The following is a 15872-nucleotide window of genomic DNA, read 5'->3' as shown; positions in this document are numbered from 1 at the left end:
AGTTGTTTTTAACGAAGCAGCCATCATGGGCTTGACTGCAGTCAAACACACCGCTGTCTGATGAACGTTCCCGAGGCCTCGGCGCCTCGCGTGACCTGCGTTTACACTGCGTCGAATTAGATTTCGTTTTCGTTTCAGTTCACTCATTTTTTTATACTGTATAAGTGAAATACTGCAGCAGCACTTAGGATGAACCTGAAAGATAGTCACCTCCTACAGAAAGGATGTGAAAGCAGAGAGAGCACAGCCGACTGGTGAGGCTGCGCCGACGCTGCACAAATCCTGCGATCTACACCTCATACGCGCGCACACGTTCCAGGCGCGTGGCGTTTGAAGATCAGTGATTTTTTTTTCGAACGCCGTGAGGTCAGATCCTCGTGAATGAGCGCCCGGTTCTCGCGAGACTTTAGTCAGATGATTTGGGTCATGTGGTATTTGATGTGGGGGAGCTCGATGCCGAGAAAGTCAGTAAACAGCGCTTGTTTGTTGCTCTGTTCATTGAAAAAGCAGGTCATCTTTGTCACGGACAGAAGCCGTTTATACCGCCCACTGCCAGCATGCAGAACGTGATTAACTCTGTGAAGGGCACCGCTCTCGGGGTGGCCGAGTTTTTGACGCCAGTTCTGAAGGTAAGCCGCCGTGTGCGCTAACCCGGGCAGGTTAGTGCTGCTAGCAAAATGCTCCAAGACGATGAAGTGCGGTATCTTGTCGTGTTTCATTTTGTTAGGCAGGAGTGGTAGAAGTGAGAGTCATAAACAGGCCCAATAAACCGGTACGAGCGAGTTGTTAATGGTCTGTGCAAGTCGAGCCCCTCTGATTTAATTAGCCTAGCTAGGCTATGCTGTGCTTATCAAGGATGCCTTGACAACTGGCCGAGTTCACTGACTTGCTCCTCTTCTACATTTACATTTACGGCATTTGGCTGACGCTCTTATCCAGAGCGACTTACAATTTGATCATTTTACACAGGGAGTCGAAGGTGGTGTTAGGAGTCTTGCCCAAGGACTCTAATTGGTATAGTGTAGGGGGCTTACCCAGGTGGGGTCTACCCTGGCCCCAGTCTACTGTGTAGAGGGCAGAGGTGTTACCCACTACACTGACCACACAACCAAACTCTTCTAGAAAGCTTTTTCTGCAGAATCATTGTTTCACCGTGCCTCGTGTTGTTTTGCAGGAATCTAAATTTAAAGAAACTGGAGTTATAACTCCGGAGGAGGTAAATGTTTTTTTTTTTTTTTGGTAAAGTGTTGAATATTATATTAAAGATTTAGTTTGTGATATCAGATTGTAAACTTAAATTAAATGTATGTCTTTGTGCAGTTTGTTGCTGCAGGAGATCATCTAGTTCATCATTGCCCCACGTGGAAATGGTAAGAGCTCTGCATCTTTTTCATCACGTGGCTCCATGTGTGTATGTGAATCCTGTCAGGATCTCTTGACACCTGTAATTGTGCCCTTGCAATGCAATTTGTGAGTTTAGCTGTTATAAAAATTTCAAGCTTCTTGGGTTCTTGTTGAAACCTGGCCTGGGTTGCTCTGATTAGGCTTAGGTTAATGATTAGAGGTTTTTTATGTTTTTATTTGTTTGTTATTAATAACTAGTTACCACTAGTTGGTTTGAAAGAAAGCTTGGTTGCGCCATCAGTCTGTAAGTAGTGCCTTTGTTAATATGACCTAGGATGTACAATACTGTGCAAAAAGTTGTTCATTTTGGTGATGTGATTTTGCCAGTAAAAAGAAATGAACATAAGCACAAAAGTTTTTTGGTTTGTTTTTAAATAAGCTATTAATATCTAGGTTAGAAGATTACAGGTATAAGAATGAAGTAAAGAAGTATTGTTTAGACAAAACTAGGTCCTGGATGGTAACTGGGCTTCCTTAAGGACTGGTTGGAAATGAATAAATGAACACCCTGATACACATGAATAAAACCACACTGTACTGCTTGTTTATATTTATTCTAATGTTGATGTTTAACACACATGCTTATTGCCCAGATTAATGGCTATATATATATATATATATATATATATATATATATATATATATATATATATATATATAACAAATCAGCAGGCTATGATGAAACGCAGAGTTTGACTTTTTTGCCTTGCAGCTCTTTTTCACATTACCTCTTCATTTGTTTTCCTGTGTAGTCACAACTTGCCCTCCTAAAATCTAGTTTTGTGGTGCAGCTGTTTTGATCTGGTATTGGGTGAATCCTAACTTAGTAATTGCATACATGATAACCAGCCTGTTATCCTTATCACTGTTTGTCCTTGGTCAGTAATTGCACACAGTTAAGACAAATTTGTTTATCTGTAGGGCATCTGGCGAAGAAGCAAAGGTGAAGCCGTATTTGCCCAAAGACAAGCAGTTCCTATTAACTCGAAATGGTAAGAAAGACCACACCAGGCAGGAGCTGCCGTACTCACAACTAAATACAGAATTACATTAGCGTTAGCTTTTTTCCATGAGTCGTTGGGTATATATGGATCATTCTCCGGGATTGGATCAGAGCTGAAAATACATTTCAAACTTTTACTTGACTTGGACTTTTAATTGACCTACTCAAATCCTTTTGCTTTGAGGCCTTGTACTGTACTTTAACTGTTTATTAAAACAAATGATTGAACATGCGATTTTCTTTACTACCAAACCAATTACTGGTAGTTTTCAGTTTTAGCCAACTCCCAAATGCTAGCAAGTAAATGGCTGGCAAACACAGCTTTGAACACTTGTACACAAAATCATAATTAAAAAAAAAAAATTAAAACACAAAGTGTACTTAATTGTAGAATACATATGTTTGGTTAGTAACAAGTCTTAAGATTACACTGTGATTTTCAGACTTCGGAACACATTTACTTAAAAACAATGAGATCTAACAGGGATGCAGTATCACTTCCTGCTGTAAAATGCAGAAATGTGGCTAAAATGTGGCTTTGCCTGTGTGTTTTGATAACGAAATTAAATTGTGGGACAGCATTTTTGGAATAAAGATTAGATTTTTAAAATTAGCTCTTGATACATCTAAATATTTTAAATTATTAAAAAATAAATACTACCCCAAAAAAAACAATTTAAGGATTATTTTCAAAAAAATAAATTCAGGGTTTGGGATAGACACCTCCCAATAGGAAGTACTAGAGGTGTGGGGAATATCGATTCTTGGATGAATCACAATGCAGACGTGGACGATGGCAAATGTCAAAAATCAATTTTCAAAATTAAAATTTATAACATCATTTTGACGGAACGCAGGAGTGCGAGTGTGATGCACCCGAACAGTCTGTGACGCACATCACAAAAACAGGATGAGCGAGAAACCCGACCAGCGCCCTCTGCGTTAATAGCTAGTTTAAGACAGGAGTCAACAACCAAAATGTTAAGAAGAGCCATTTTGTCCTTTCAACAAAAATGAAACCACCTTGGGAGCCACAACATTTGATGCCCAGTATGTCTCAGTATGTGTTAATGTTCTAGTATAGTCTAAACATATGAACGAAAAGGCAGACTCACTTTTCTCTGCTTTAAGCTTTAGCTCTAGCCACTTTCCTCCCTTCACCACCAGAAAACTTTTCAAAAGTAGAACAGTTTATTGTAAAATGTCTCTTAACGTTCGACTGTTTTACGAGGATGAAGTCTCTTCTCATTTGCCAGCTTCTTGTTTGAATTTACCTGTTCCACCTTAAATTCTGCCTGAGGCGCCAGAAGGTGGACTGGGAAAATTCGAAAGAGAAGGTGAACTGCTTCGGAACTTTTTAGCGGTTGACAGTCTCTCATTGCAGGTCCATTTGTCTCCAAATGTGTGTCTTAAATCTCTTTCCTTTTTTCGTTAGCTGCTAGCCGGGCAATACTGCATTGCTGTGTGATCTGCAGTCTGCACAGCAGGTCTCAGTCATTGTGAACCAGGGCTTTCGCGCTATGTTGAACACTTTGGACCCGAGATACAGCGTCCAGTCTCAAATATTTTACTGACGCCGCGACCCGCACTCTCCATGACAAGACCAATACCGAAGTTGCAATTAAAGAAAATATAAAAGACAACCGGTAGGACCAGAGAACTTGTAGAAGCTGTAACCAGAGAACTTGTAGAGAGGAGAATTACCACTCTGCAATGTGTTCTGGTTTCCTCAAACGCTAGAGGGACCTCCAGAGTGAGCAAAATGAATGGGTTGATATGGAGCATTTGAGCAAAATCATAGTTTATAAATGCTTAAACATTTTCAGTGTAAAAGTGCTCAATCATTTTCTGATTACTGAATATCATGAAGCTTTTTAACACTGCTGTTATATTTTTAAGAGCTTTTAACTTGAATTATAGGAGTTTAAAACAGGCGATCATCACGCTCTAGCAGTAATGCCCACCTTCTGCTGCCCAAAACCCATTTGCTGTAGAAAAAAGGGAAATATATAATTTTTTGTGAAATACATCCTTCTACTTTCTAAAATTAAAGAAATGTTCTGGGTGAGTGATTAGAAACTATTTTAGCCTTTGATTTTTAGCTGATGAGCTCAATTCACTCTCATTCATTGAGGAATCACTGGCGGGCGCCCTTTGCTGTATAGCAGGCCTGTTTTTTAGTATAATGGGGGAATAGGTAGGCAGGATCCTTGTAAACCGGCTCTGCTGTAACACGTGCTGTGCAGACATCTATTGCCACTGGATCTTATGTCACTGTAACTGCTTATTTTACCGCAGCCAGTGTCTTGTGCTCCAGTCAATGGCCGTGAATGAGAGCTTTCTACTTCACTTGCCAAGTCACTTCCATTTATTTTATTTAAAAAAAAAAATTACAAATGAATTTACAAGTACTTTACTTTAAAAGTACTAAGTCCTCACACAAATCCTGTATAAAAAAAAAAATCAATACATTTCATAATCATTTTATAATCGCATTGCAGCCCTCTGAATCGTAAGCGAATTGTGAGGTGCCTAGAGATTCCCAGCCCTAGAAAGTACCCTGTACATGATGATTTTGTCTATATTTTGCTTATTACTGTCTGGATAATGCCTTGAGCTGAAATAGATCATAACATTATCCTCGTAAATCTCTAAGGTCTGAATATGTAATTCTTTGTTACTTTACTTTTTTTTTTTTTTCCAGTTTGAACTAATTCAGTAGAATAGTCCATATAAATCTGGGACTGTATTACAGAAACTTCTCAAGTGTGAAATCTTCTCCCATCTTCCGTATCACTATTATAACTTCAGTTAGGACTGAATTTAGGACAGAAGCTATTACAGAACAGTTACTAAGTTCATAGTCTTACCCGTTACCTCCAAGTAAGAAAACAGGATTACAGAAACGTCCTAACTTTAACTTTAAATCTGTTTCTATTGTTTTATACAGTCACAGGCAGCATAGTTCACTATAACTAGCATGATGATGTAACATTTAAGTACATCGAAAATGATGCTTTGACTTATGAGGTCTTATGTTTTTCACCAAACAGTGTTTTAAAAGCCCCAGACACTGCAGATCTCCACTGCCCCTTCTTTTTCCCTTCTTGTGTTTGTGCTGATGAAAAGACATCAGATAAAATATTACAGCGATGGTGGTGAATAATACAGACACAGAACTGAATTTGTGTCTTTTTATTAGGAGGAATAATGTTAGCATGATCAGCTAAAGCATTTGGGAAACGGAAATTGGAGTGTGCCGACACTCGTGAACATCACGAAGCGCTGTCACAACATTCTTAACTTCAAGTTTTTAGCACTTTGAGTGTTTTTTTTTGTTTTGTTTTGTTTTTTGTTTATTCTTTAAAACTTTTTTTTTTTTTTACATCAGTAAGGGAAGCTAGCTATCTTGCTAACTAACTTGATTATTTTGAATACGTGTTTCAGCTGTTATGCTTGATTGCTACTGTATGTACCAGACATGAGTTAATTGTTGACTTTGATCAAGTAAGTTAAGTTGTTCTAACTTCAGATGCTGTAATATACGTAATATAATATATATGTATATATATGTAAATATATGTAATATATTTCTAAAGTAAGATAGGATTTGCTTCCTTAATACAAGTTTGTGAAAATCTTATTTGACTTGTTCAGCAAAAAAGATAGGATGCTCCTGTAATATGTCCCTGGTCTTTAAATGACATGTACAGTTTCAGTTTTATGTCGCTCTTATCTTAGTGCCATGTTACAAGCGTTGTAAACAAATGGAGTACTCTGATGAGTTGGAGGCTATTATAGAAGAGGACGATGGAGATGGAGGATGGGTTGACACCTATCATAACTCTGGTGAGACATGAGCATCTATTAATACATAATGTGTGATGAAAATGTTAAACAGTAAGATTTATAAAATTTGTCACTTTGCCAGGTGTGACAGGAATGACAGAAGCAGTTCGGGAAATCTCTTTGGATAACAAAGTAAGCCTGTAATATGAATGTAATTAGGTAAATTCTGAGACCATAGACATTTTTCACTGATGTTAAGAAAGGCAGGATCTGTTCATTTTTTCAGCTGGATATCATCAACTTCCAATTGGCAAGTTCATAATTGACCATAGCATGTCTTCCTATGTGCTTTCTCCCCTTCTGTAGGACAATATAAACATGAATGTGAATGTGGGCAGTGGAAATGGTGATGATGACGATGATGATGAGGGAGAGGCAGCAGATATGGAAGGTAACTAATTTAGGCAATTGTTTTGTGACACAAAGCTCAAGAACTTCCATGCAGCACAGAGTGATGTGTGTTCATGCAAGCCAGTCCATGCAAACTAAGTGCAGGACGGCTAGCTGAAATAGAATATCAACAGGAGGACATGGTTATTAGTATCTTCTCAGTGGATCATTTTGTCTCAAGTTTTCTAAGCACCTTCTGTAGCCTAAGAACGGTGCCTGAACACTGGAGTTGACCCGTCATTGCAGTGTCTCTAACGTTTCACTGCTGACATTACCATATTCATCCACCACAAAATAAGGTCTAAGATCTGGCCTCCTCAGCCCCTATAATTCTATCATTTTGTTTAAAGCTATGTAAACAGCGAAAGCTGATCCCAGATCAGCATTCTCAAAGTGAGAGGTTTGATAAGTATTTGCCATCCTTTGCACATACAGCCTCTCTCCCTGTAACTTCATCCCGTTCTCTTTGAACTTGTATCTGCCATTACTGTGTTAAATATCAGCATATCAAGTGAAGGTAGGCCCCAAATTAGTAAAACTAACTCTGTGCAGCACAACAAATGTTAACTATGTATTTGAGCTTAATCATAAAAGATATTTGTTAGAAACCATAACCATCTACTCCCAGTGGTGTCAGTAAAATCAAGACCATTAACACACTGTAACAGCTGCACACTTTCAACATTATATTTGCACCTAATGTCTAAAACAGGGGTGTCCAATCTAATTTACAAAGGACGGGTGTGGCTGCAGATTTTCATTCAAATCAAATCAAATCAAATTTATTTATATAGCGCTTTTTACAACTGATGTTGTCACAAAGCAGCTTTACAAAAATGGGAATCACAGCACAGAGAATCAGAGCTCAAACAAGCTTGAGGACACCTGGTTCCACTTGTTTAATCAGTTGGTTTCAGTCTTCAAACAGCTGATCAGGTGATTTCTTGCTTTGTTGAAGAGAAAACCTGTGCCTTTGTGGCTCTTTGTGACCCTTGCACCTTCATATAGCAGATTGTGCTGGGCTGTGGATGTTGCACTGAAAATCTGCATAATTCTTGAGCATCGTTGAGCATCTTACATTTTTGTGAAAACTTTCTATTCTTCTGTGCTTATGTGCTTTTTATTGTACAAGGCATGAATGGGAATGAAAGGGAACTTTGCAGTCATAAAAATATTAGTATGTTGTAGTGCTGTCAGATTGTGTTTGTATGCTAATTGAAATGGATCCCTGTAATGGTTTTGGTGGAATATTGATTTTCTTCTTGAATCAAAAATATAGTTACTTTGTCTTATTGGATATAAACCTGACGTTTGTGTTTCAGAATATGAAGAAAGTGGGCTCTTGGAAACAGATGAGGTGCAGTGAGATCAGCGCTTATGCATTGATTAAAAAAAAAAAACATTTTCCCTTATATAATATTCTGTTTTAGCCAGTGTTGATTTACTAATTAATCTAGTCATAATTTTTTGATTGCTAATTTTATTTCATTTGTATAGGCCACACTTGACACAAGTAAAATTGTGGACACAGCCAAATGCAAGGTTGACGCAGGTGGAGAAGATGCCATTCTACAAACAAGAACCTACGACCTGTACATTACTTATGACAAATACTATCAAACTCCCAGGCTGTGGCTCTTTGGATATGATGAGGTTCAACTTTAAAACAGAGCTTCAGTAGTACAATGTTGAACTTTTTTTTTTCAAAAAGCAGTTTAAGGTTATGCAGTACAATCATTTGTTCTGTTTATTTGTGCTTTTCTCAGGAAAGACAGCCTCTCACTGTGGATCAAATGTATGAAGACATCAGTCAGGATCATGTGAAGAAAACTGTCACCATTGAAAACCACCCACACTTGCCTCCTCCTGCCATGTGCTCCGTGCATCCATGCAGGTACTAAAACTCAAATGGAGTCCTTCTTGAAATTGTGAAATTTTCTCAGAATTGATGATGGGTGTTGTTCACGTGTTTAACTGCAAACCTTAATTCCAAACATGTTGGAAACTACATTTCCGATAATATTGGGATACTTGAGAAAATGTAAATAAAAAAACAGCATGGTTGTGCAAATCATTCAAAATCATTTCAACCCTATATTTAATTGAAAATAGTACAAAGACAACATATGTTGAAATTGTGTGGTGGTGTTTTATTGGTTTGTTTGTTTGTTTGTTTTTAATATGCTCGTTTTGAATTTGATGCCAGCAACACAAACAAAAGTTGGGATTGTGGCAACAAAGACTGGTCAAGTTGTATAATGCTTAAAAAAACATTTGGTGGAACCTCTCATGAAATAATTAGGTTAATTGGCAACAGGTCAGTAACATGATTGGAAATAAAAAGGGCCTCCCAGAGAAGCTTAGTCTTTCAGAAGTAAAGATGAAGACAGGTTCACTACTCTATAAAAACCTGCATGGCAAATAGTGCATCAATTCAAGAACACTGTTTCACAACATAACATGGCAATGTTGGACAATTCATCATCTACTGTACATATCATTACAAGATTCAGGGAATCTGGAGAAACCTCTGTATGCAAGGGACAAAGGCAAATAACAATATTGGTTGGCTGTGATCTTCAGACCGCCAGACGACAGACTTAGCAACTGGTAGTCAAAACACTTCCATGCAAAGAAGAAACCATTTGTAAACAGGATCCAGAAATGCTGCCTCGTTCTCTGGACCCGAGGTCATTTAAGATGGACAGAGCTGAACTGGAAAAGTGCCCTGTGGTCCAATAAATCAAAATATGGACTTGAACATCTGTGAAGGCCCCATTAATGCTGAACAATATAAACAGGTTTTGGAGCAACATATGCTGCCATTGAGATGATGTCTTTTTCAGGGAAGGCCTTGCTTATTTCAGCAAGACAATGCCTAACCATGTTCTGCAGTTAAGGAGTCCATATGCTAAACAGGCCTGTCCACCTGCATTACAGACCTGTCATTTATTGAAAAAATGTGATGCATTATAAAACACGAAAAAAGCAACGAAGGAGTGCCTGAACTGTTGAGAAGATGAATTCCTGTATCAAACAAGAATGACTTCACATTCACTTTCAAAACTACAGCAAGTGGTCTCCTCAGTTTCCAAACACATTCAGACTGTTGTTAAAAGAAGAGGTGATGCAAACTCGCCCTTTTCTCAACTTTTTTGGAATGTGTTGTTGAAATCAAATTCAAAACCATTTTTTTAAAATAGTTTTCAAAAAAAAAAATACACTTTGGAGACGTTTGTTATGCTGTCTTTGTACTAATATGTAGGGTATAAATGATTTGCACATGAATGCATTCTGTTTCTCTTTACATTTTGCACCGTGTCCCAGTTTTTTTGGACATGGTGGTGTATGTGAAATGCTAATTAAACAGGAAAAGGTGATTAATAAATTATGTTTAACCTGTATAATATTGACAACAGAGCAAAAGACATGATTTTTGAAGTTGTAACCTTGACTTTGTGTTTGTTGTTTGTTTGTTTGTTTGTTTTGATTTTTTTTTTTTTTACCCCCAAATATATCGCTGCTTTTGGAAGAATACCTCATATCTCCATTTTTGTCATTTTTTTTTTAGTTTCTAGCATAATTTCAAAGGACATGTTGCTCTTTACATTTTCTGTAAATTTCATAATGAATGAACCAAAATGACTTGGAAAGACATCTGGTTCCACGGACTTGCATTAAAACTGCTGTGTGTTTTTGCCTTCTCCTGTAAAGTTACCATTTTGGAGATATGAGGTTTTGATCCAACAACAGCGATATACAGTCATTCCAAATTTGATGCTGGTAACGTGTTCCAAAAGAGCATGATAACCATTATGTTACATCAGCTTTGCTTTTCATAAGCAGAATATTTTACTCTTCTTTCATTATACAGGTCTTTAGCTGCGCACGTGGAAATAAGCATGGATGTTCTTAACAAGACGTTTTGTAGAAGATTTGTTACTTCTGTTTATGTATCTATCAGCATTAATGGTACTTTCAGAGATGCACAAGTAACGCATGCCACTCCTATTAATACATCCCTTTACCGTGATAGACCCTGAATTTTCAACTGTAAAAATCTAGATGGATCTTTTTCCTCTTTGGCCTGAAGAAAACATCTATATTTCTATAAAAAAGTCTGAAAGGTCAAATACACTTTCACTGTCTATTGATGAGAGGTCATTCCCCTTTGTTTTGTTGTTTTTTTTTTTTTTTTGGGGAATGTGTTGTGGACATCAATTTCAAAATGTTCACAAAAAAACAATGAAGTTAATGTCGTCATGCTTTTTATTTGCATTTGCATTACACATACTGTACTAACTTGTAATTACTTCTTTGGGAAAATGATTAATGAAACAATATTAGAACCAGATCACCTTACCCTTTCCTGCTTCAAAATAGTTAATTATATTAAAGACATACCTACACTCTAAATAACTGTTCTAACCACATAGTATGTGCTGTATATAAAATAGCTTTTATAGGCTTCATGTTCAAATGGAAAACTGTCAAAACGTCAGTGCATCAGTTACTACTGGCTTGTGTTTTGACAACCTGCTTGAAGAAATCATGCAAACTGGGAAGAAGCAAGATCACTGTCCCATTTATGATGGCTATAAAAGAAGTCTGAGTAGTTCATTTAAAACAAAAGAGGCACACTGTCAGTAGAGCTAAATCAATTACATTTGAGCTTTAAATAGTTTTTTTTTCCCTCCCAGACATGCTGAAGTCATGAAGAAGATCATTGAGACAGTGGCTGAAGGTGGAGGAGAGCTTGGAGTTCACATGTATCCTTTCTTAGCCTTTGGCGAGTACAATTTAAAAACTCAAAAATACAAAGAAAAAGGGACGCGTTCATTTTGATCTTTAACAAAAGTGCAAGACAAACTGCCAGAGCTCTAGGAACATCTGTTAAGTGTAGAAACTGTATGTGCTGATTCAGAAATTCAAATTTCTGACTGTGGCTTTAATATCTGAGCAAGTGTATAGCATCATCTTATTACCCAAACATACATTTGTGAATTACTACGGTTGTTTCCCTTTACAATCACTTACTTTGATACAATACATTTTAATACCAGAAAAGTATACAAAAATTTTCCTTAAGTATGACATCCAGGTATCTTCTGATTTTCTTGAAATTTGTGCAAGCTGTCATTCCAACAATAGAATACGATTACACAAGGCATTTCACCATGTAAACATAACGTGTCCCAGAATTACACCCATGTCTTCTTTGCAAGTGGAAGCTGTTTTACAGTGTGCAGGCAGTGGCTAATAACACATTTAGACAGTTCTCAGAAATACTTAAGGAATGTTACATATTCTATGAAATAGCCTTTGTTGCATGAGGAGAAGATTTAATGACAATAGCTACACTATGCCCTAGCAGTAACTTCAACATGGGAACCTTTCTCATTTTCTGTATAAGGTGCTCACTGTCCTGCTGATGTCCTCTTGCTAAAAGTATTTTATATATTTACATTGGATTTAAACCGTGCTGCCAGATTATCTATAATGAAAATAGCTATGAAATGCATTATCAATCTAACCAGCATTCCTTCTGTCCTCTGTAGCTTCTGACTGGTGTGCAATAAACGTTCTATGGTGTTGGACCTGTTGATTCTTGTAAAACAGTAATTATGCCAGGTTGTCTTAATGCTTTGCTCTTTGAATGTTGGAATTAGTGTCTTGGCTTTAGGCCGCTGTCCTGTTAAACAGTTGTAAGTCTGCTGTTATAATAATGTAATATTTTCTGTTTTTTGTTTGTTGTTGTTTTTTTTTTTTTTTTTTAATCCCGCAGCTGACATCAATAGAGTTTACACCAAATTGATTGTAACATATTTATGGACTCAAGACCTCCAGTACGCATATCCCATAGTTTGCAGTGAAATGCTTGTCCTGTGACAGTGTTGCTGAATCAGCATTACGGTAGCAGTGGCTTTTTCAGAAACACTGTGAAACACTGTGCAAGAAGATATTGCAGGTCACCTGCCTCTTATTGTGTGTGTGTGTGTGTGTGTGTGTGTGTATGTGTGTGTATGTGTGTGTGTATATATATATATATATATATATATATATATATATATATATATATATATATATATATATATATATATATATATATATATATAAAAATATGGGGCTGTTTAATTGTTGCTATGTACATTTTGAAATAATGTGAATTTATGAATAAATATCTAATTTTAGAGGTGGCGGTTGTTTCTTCTCATGCGGTCTAAGCCAAATTAGCCCTATACTCATCACATATACTGCTTCCATTTTTTTTTTTCCACTCAAGCTTTTGACCGTGAGTTTAAATTGGCTACAAAATTGTTTGTTTTCTCTCTCTAATGTTAAACTCTTGTTAAATGGATGTTAAGGTCTTGTCGCATCATTAGAGGCAGCATTTAGTCCTTTTAAAGAGGTTGTCTTTTTACAATAGGGGCTTGATGTTTGTGCTGCATGACAGGTGGAAATGGCGGCTCTGGTGATGGTAGGAAGCAGCCACTGCAGTCACTTCACTCCGGCACTTTCAGCAAAGGCCTTTCTGACACTGCCTAAGACAGGGATGTCCAGTCTTATCCACAAAGGGCCAGTGTGGCTGCAGGTTTTCATTCCAACAAAGCAGATCACCCGATCAGCAGTTTGAAGACTGAAAATAACTGATCAATCAAGTGGAATCAGGTGTGCTAGCTTGTTTTGAGTGAAAACCTGCAGTCACACTGGCCCTTTGGGGTTAAGATGGGACACCCCTGACCTAAGAAGAGCCACCAGGGTTAAAGGTGGTTGACCCTTCACACCTGCTATCTAGTGTCTCTGAGTGGCTTAAGCCTCCATGGGTACTTGTTCTGTTTGATGCATGGAGATTTTTTTAGATGGCACTACACGAGGTAATGGGTTTCTTTCACTACGTTTGCTTGTTGAGCCTAGTTTATGTAATAGCAGTAACTTTAAACAGTAGGTTATCAGGCGTCTGGTCGTTATCAATGTATTCTTATTCTAAATTTAACAAAATTGGGACAGATAATGTTTATCACTGTGTTCCACCACCTTTCCTTTTAAAATGCACTTAGTAATTGATTTGTTACTGATTTTAGTTCTTTTTCAGCTACTCAACAGTGTCATGTTTCCATTGTCATACATTGCGATTCATAATGCTCTACACGTTTTTAAAGGGAGATACTAGACCTGGACTGCAGGCAGACACTTGCACTGTTATTATGAAGCCATGCTGATGTAACTCATGCAGAATGTGGCTTAGCGTTGTATTGCTGAAACAAGCAGGGACGTGCTAGAAATACCTAGATGTCATCTACACACTTAAAGATCTTTAAGGGTTCTTTATGAACACTCCAAGAATCCTTGGCATTATTATACAAAGAACCTTTTAATTAAGTTGTTCTTCATGTTGATGGAGAATGGGTTGCAGAGTGTGTTGTAGAACTATATTTAGCACATTCAACTCCCCATCTTGTGCAGTCTGATGCTGTTGCTTCTTCTGCCTTGATTGGGTGCCCAATGTTTGCCAGGTTTCTGGTCCATTTTGACCACTATTGAGCTTCATGCTGTGCAAACCTCACCTTCATTAACTGACCCTGCTGCTGCTTAAACTCAAACTATATAATTAACTATTGCTCCGCCTGTTTTTCCCCTCCATTCTGTATCCTAATATTGTATACTAATGCTGTTTGCTATCCGGTGTCAACCAAAAGAGGATGGGTTCCCCTTTTGACTCTTGGTTCCTCTCAGGATTTTCTCTGCTTACTCTTAAGGAGTTTTTCCTCGCCACTTTTGCCACTGGGGTTGCTCATGGGGGCTTGGACCTGGATTTTTCTGTAAAATTGCTTTGACCTGTTGTAAAAAGCGTTATATCAATAAACTGACTTGACTTGACATTATCCATTAATTTTGAAGAACCCTTTCTCAATGCAAAGAACCATTTAATCATGCAAATCGTGCATGGTTCTTTGAGTGCTCATAGTTCTATATAGAACCATTTTCTTTATTAAAGAATGCTTGAAGAACCATCTTTTGTAAGAGTGTAGATAGCAGTATGTGTTGCTACAAAGTGTATATGTACATCTTTTATTGGTGCCTTTACTGCCATTTGCACTAATACACTCCCACACAATGACAGACCTTGGCTTTGGAACTTTCTCTAACACTCTACACATCCTTGACACATCCACACTCTAATACTCACTCTAATACTCGACACATCCACACTCTAATACTCACTCTAATACTCGACACATCCACACTCTAATACTCTGATACTCTACACATCCTCGACACATCCTCACTCTAATACTCACTCTAATACTCGACACATCCTCACTCTAATACTCACTCTAATACTCTACACATCCTCACTCTTAATACTCGACACATCCTCACTCTAATACTCTACATATCCACACTCTTAATACTCGACACATCCTCACTCTAATACTCACTCTAATACTCTACACATCCTCGACACATCCACACTCTAATACTCACTCTAATACTCTACACATCCACACTCTAATACTCACTCTAATACTCTACACATCTTCGACACATCCACACTCTAATACTCACTCTAATACTCTACACATCCTCAACACATCCACACTCTAATACTCACTCTAATACTCTACACATCCACACTCTAATACTCACTCTAATACTCTACACATCCACACTCTAATACTCACTCTAATACTCTACACATCTTCGACACATCCACACTCTAATACTCACTCTAATAATCTACACATCCTCGACACATCCACACTCTAATACTCACTCTAATACTCTACACATCCACACTCTAATACTCTACACATCCACACTCTAATACTCACTCTAATACTCTACACATCCTCGACACATCCTCACTCTAATACTCTACACATCCTCGACACATCCACACTCTAATACTCACACTAATACTCTACACATCCTCGACACATCCTCACTCTAATACTCACTCTAATACTCTACACATCCTCGACACATCCACACTCTAATACTCACACTAATACTCTACACACCCTCGACACATCCTCACTCTAATACTCACACTAATACTCTACACATCCTCGACACATCCTCACTCTAATACTCACTCTAATACTCTACACATCCTCGAAACATCCACACTCTAATACTCACTCTAATACTCTACACATCCTCGACACATCCACACTCTAATACTCACTCTAATACTCTACACATCCACACTCTAATACTCACT

At 37.7% G+C, this 15872-nt stretch overlaps 1 protein-coding gene across 1 annotated transcript; it reads left to right on the top strand.

Moving 5' to 3' along the window:
- The first annotated feature begins 419 nt into the window (after window positions 1-419).
- On the top strand, window positions 420-12249 carry atg3 (autophagy related 3). Its single transcript, XM_017712910.2, has 12 exons — window positions 420-629; window positions 1175-1216; window positions 1321-1370; window positions 2326-2396; window positions 6149-6256; window positions 6339-6388; window positions 6563-6647; window positions 7969-8003; window positions 8144-8299; window positions 8413-8540; window positions 11347-11415; window positions 11748-12249. Exons 1-12 carry the CDS (start codon window positions 558-560, stop codon window positions 11827-11829), a joined length of 948 nt encoding a protein of 315 aa, XP_017568399.1. The 5' UTR covers window positions 420-557; the 3' UTR covers window positions 11830-12249.
- Window positions 12250-15872: the final 3623 nt, after the last annotated feature.

This window comes from Pygocentrus nattereri, chromosome 30 (genome assembly GCF_015220715.1).
Source record: "Pygocentrus nattereri isolate fPygNat1 chromosome 30, fPygNat1.pri, whole genome shotgun sequence".
NCBI classification, from domain to species: domain Eukaryota; kingdom Metazoa; phylum Chordata; class Actinopteri; order Characiformes; family Serrasalmidae; genus Pygocentrus; species Pygocentrus nattereri.
The sequence above is the reverse complement of the archived record's forward strand: the minus strand, read 5'-3'. Positions and strand labels throughout refer to the sequence as shown.

Coding starts and splice junctions, on each gene's coding strand:
- atg3 (XM_017712910.2), top strand. CDS start 558: ATGCAGAACGTGATTAACTCTGTGAAGGGCACCGCTCTCGGGGTGGCC. Junction 1,371..2,325: donor CATTGCCCCACGTGGAAATG/GTAAGAGCTCTG, acceptor GTTTATCTGTAG/GGCATCTGGCGAAGAAGCAA. Junction 8,541..11,346: donor TGCTCCGTGCATCCATGCAG/GTACTAAAACTC, acceptor TTTCCCTCCCAG/ACATGCTGAAGTCATGAAGA.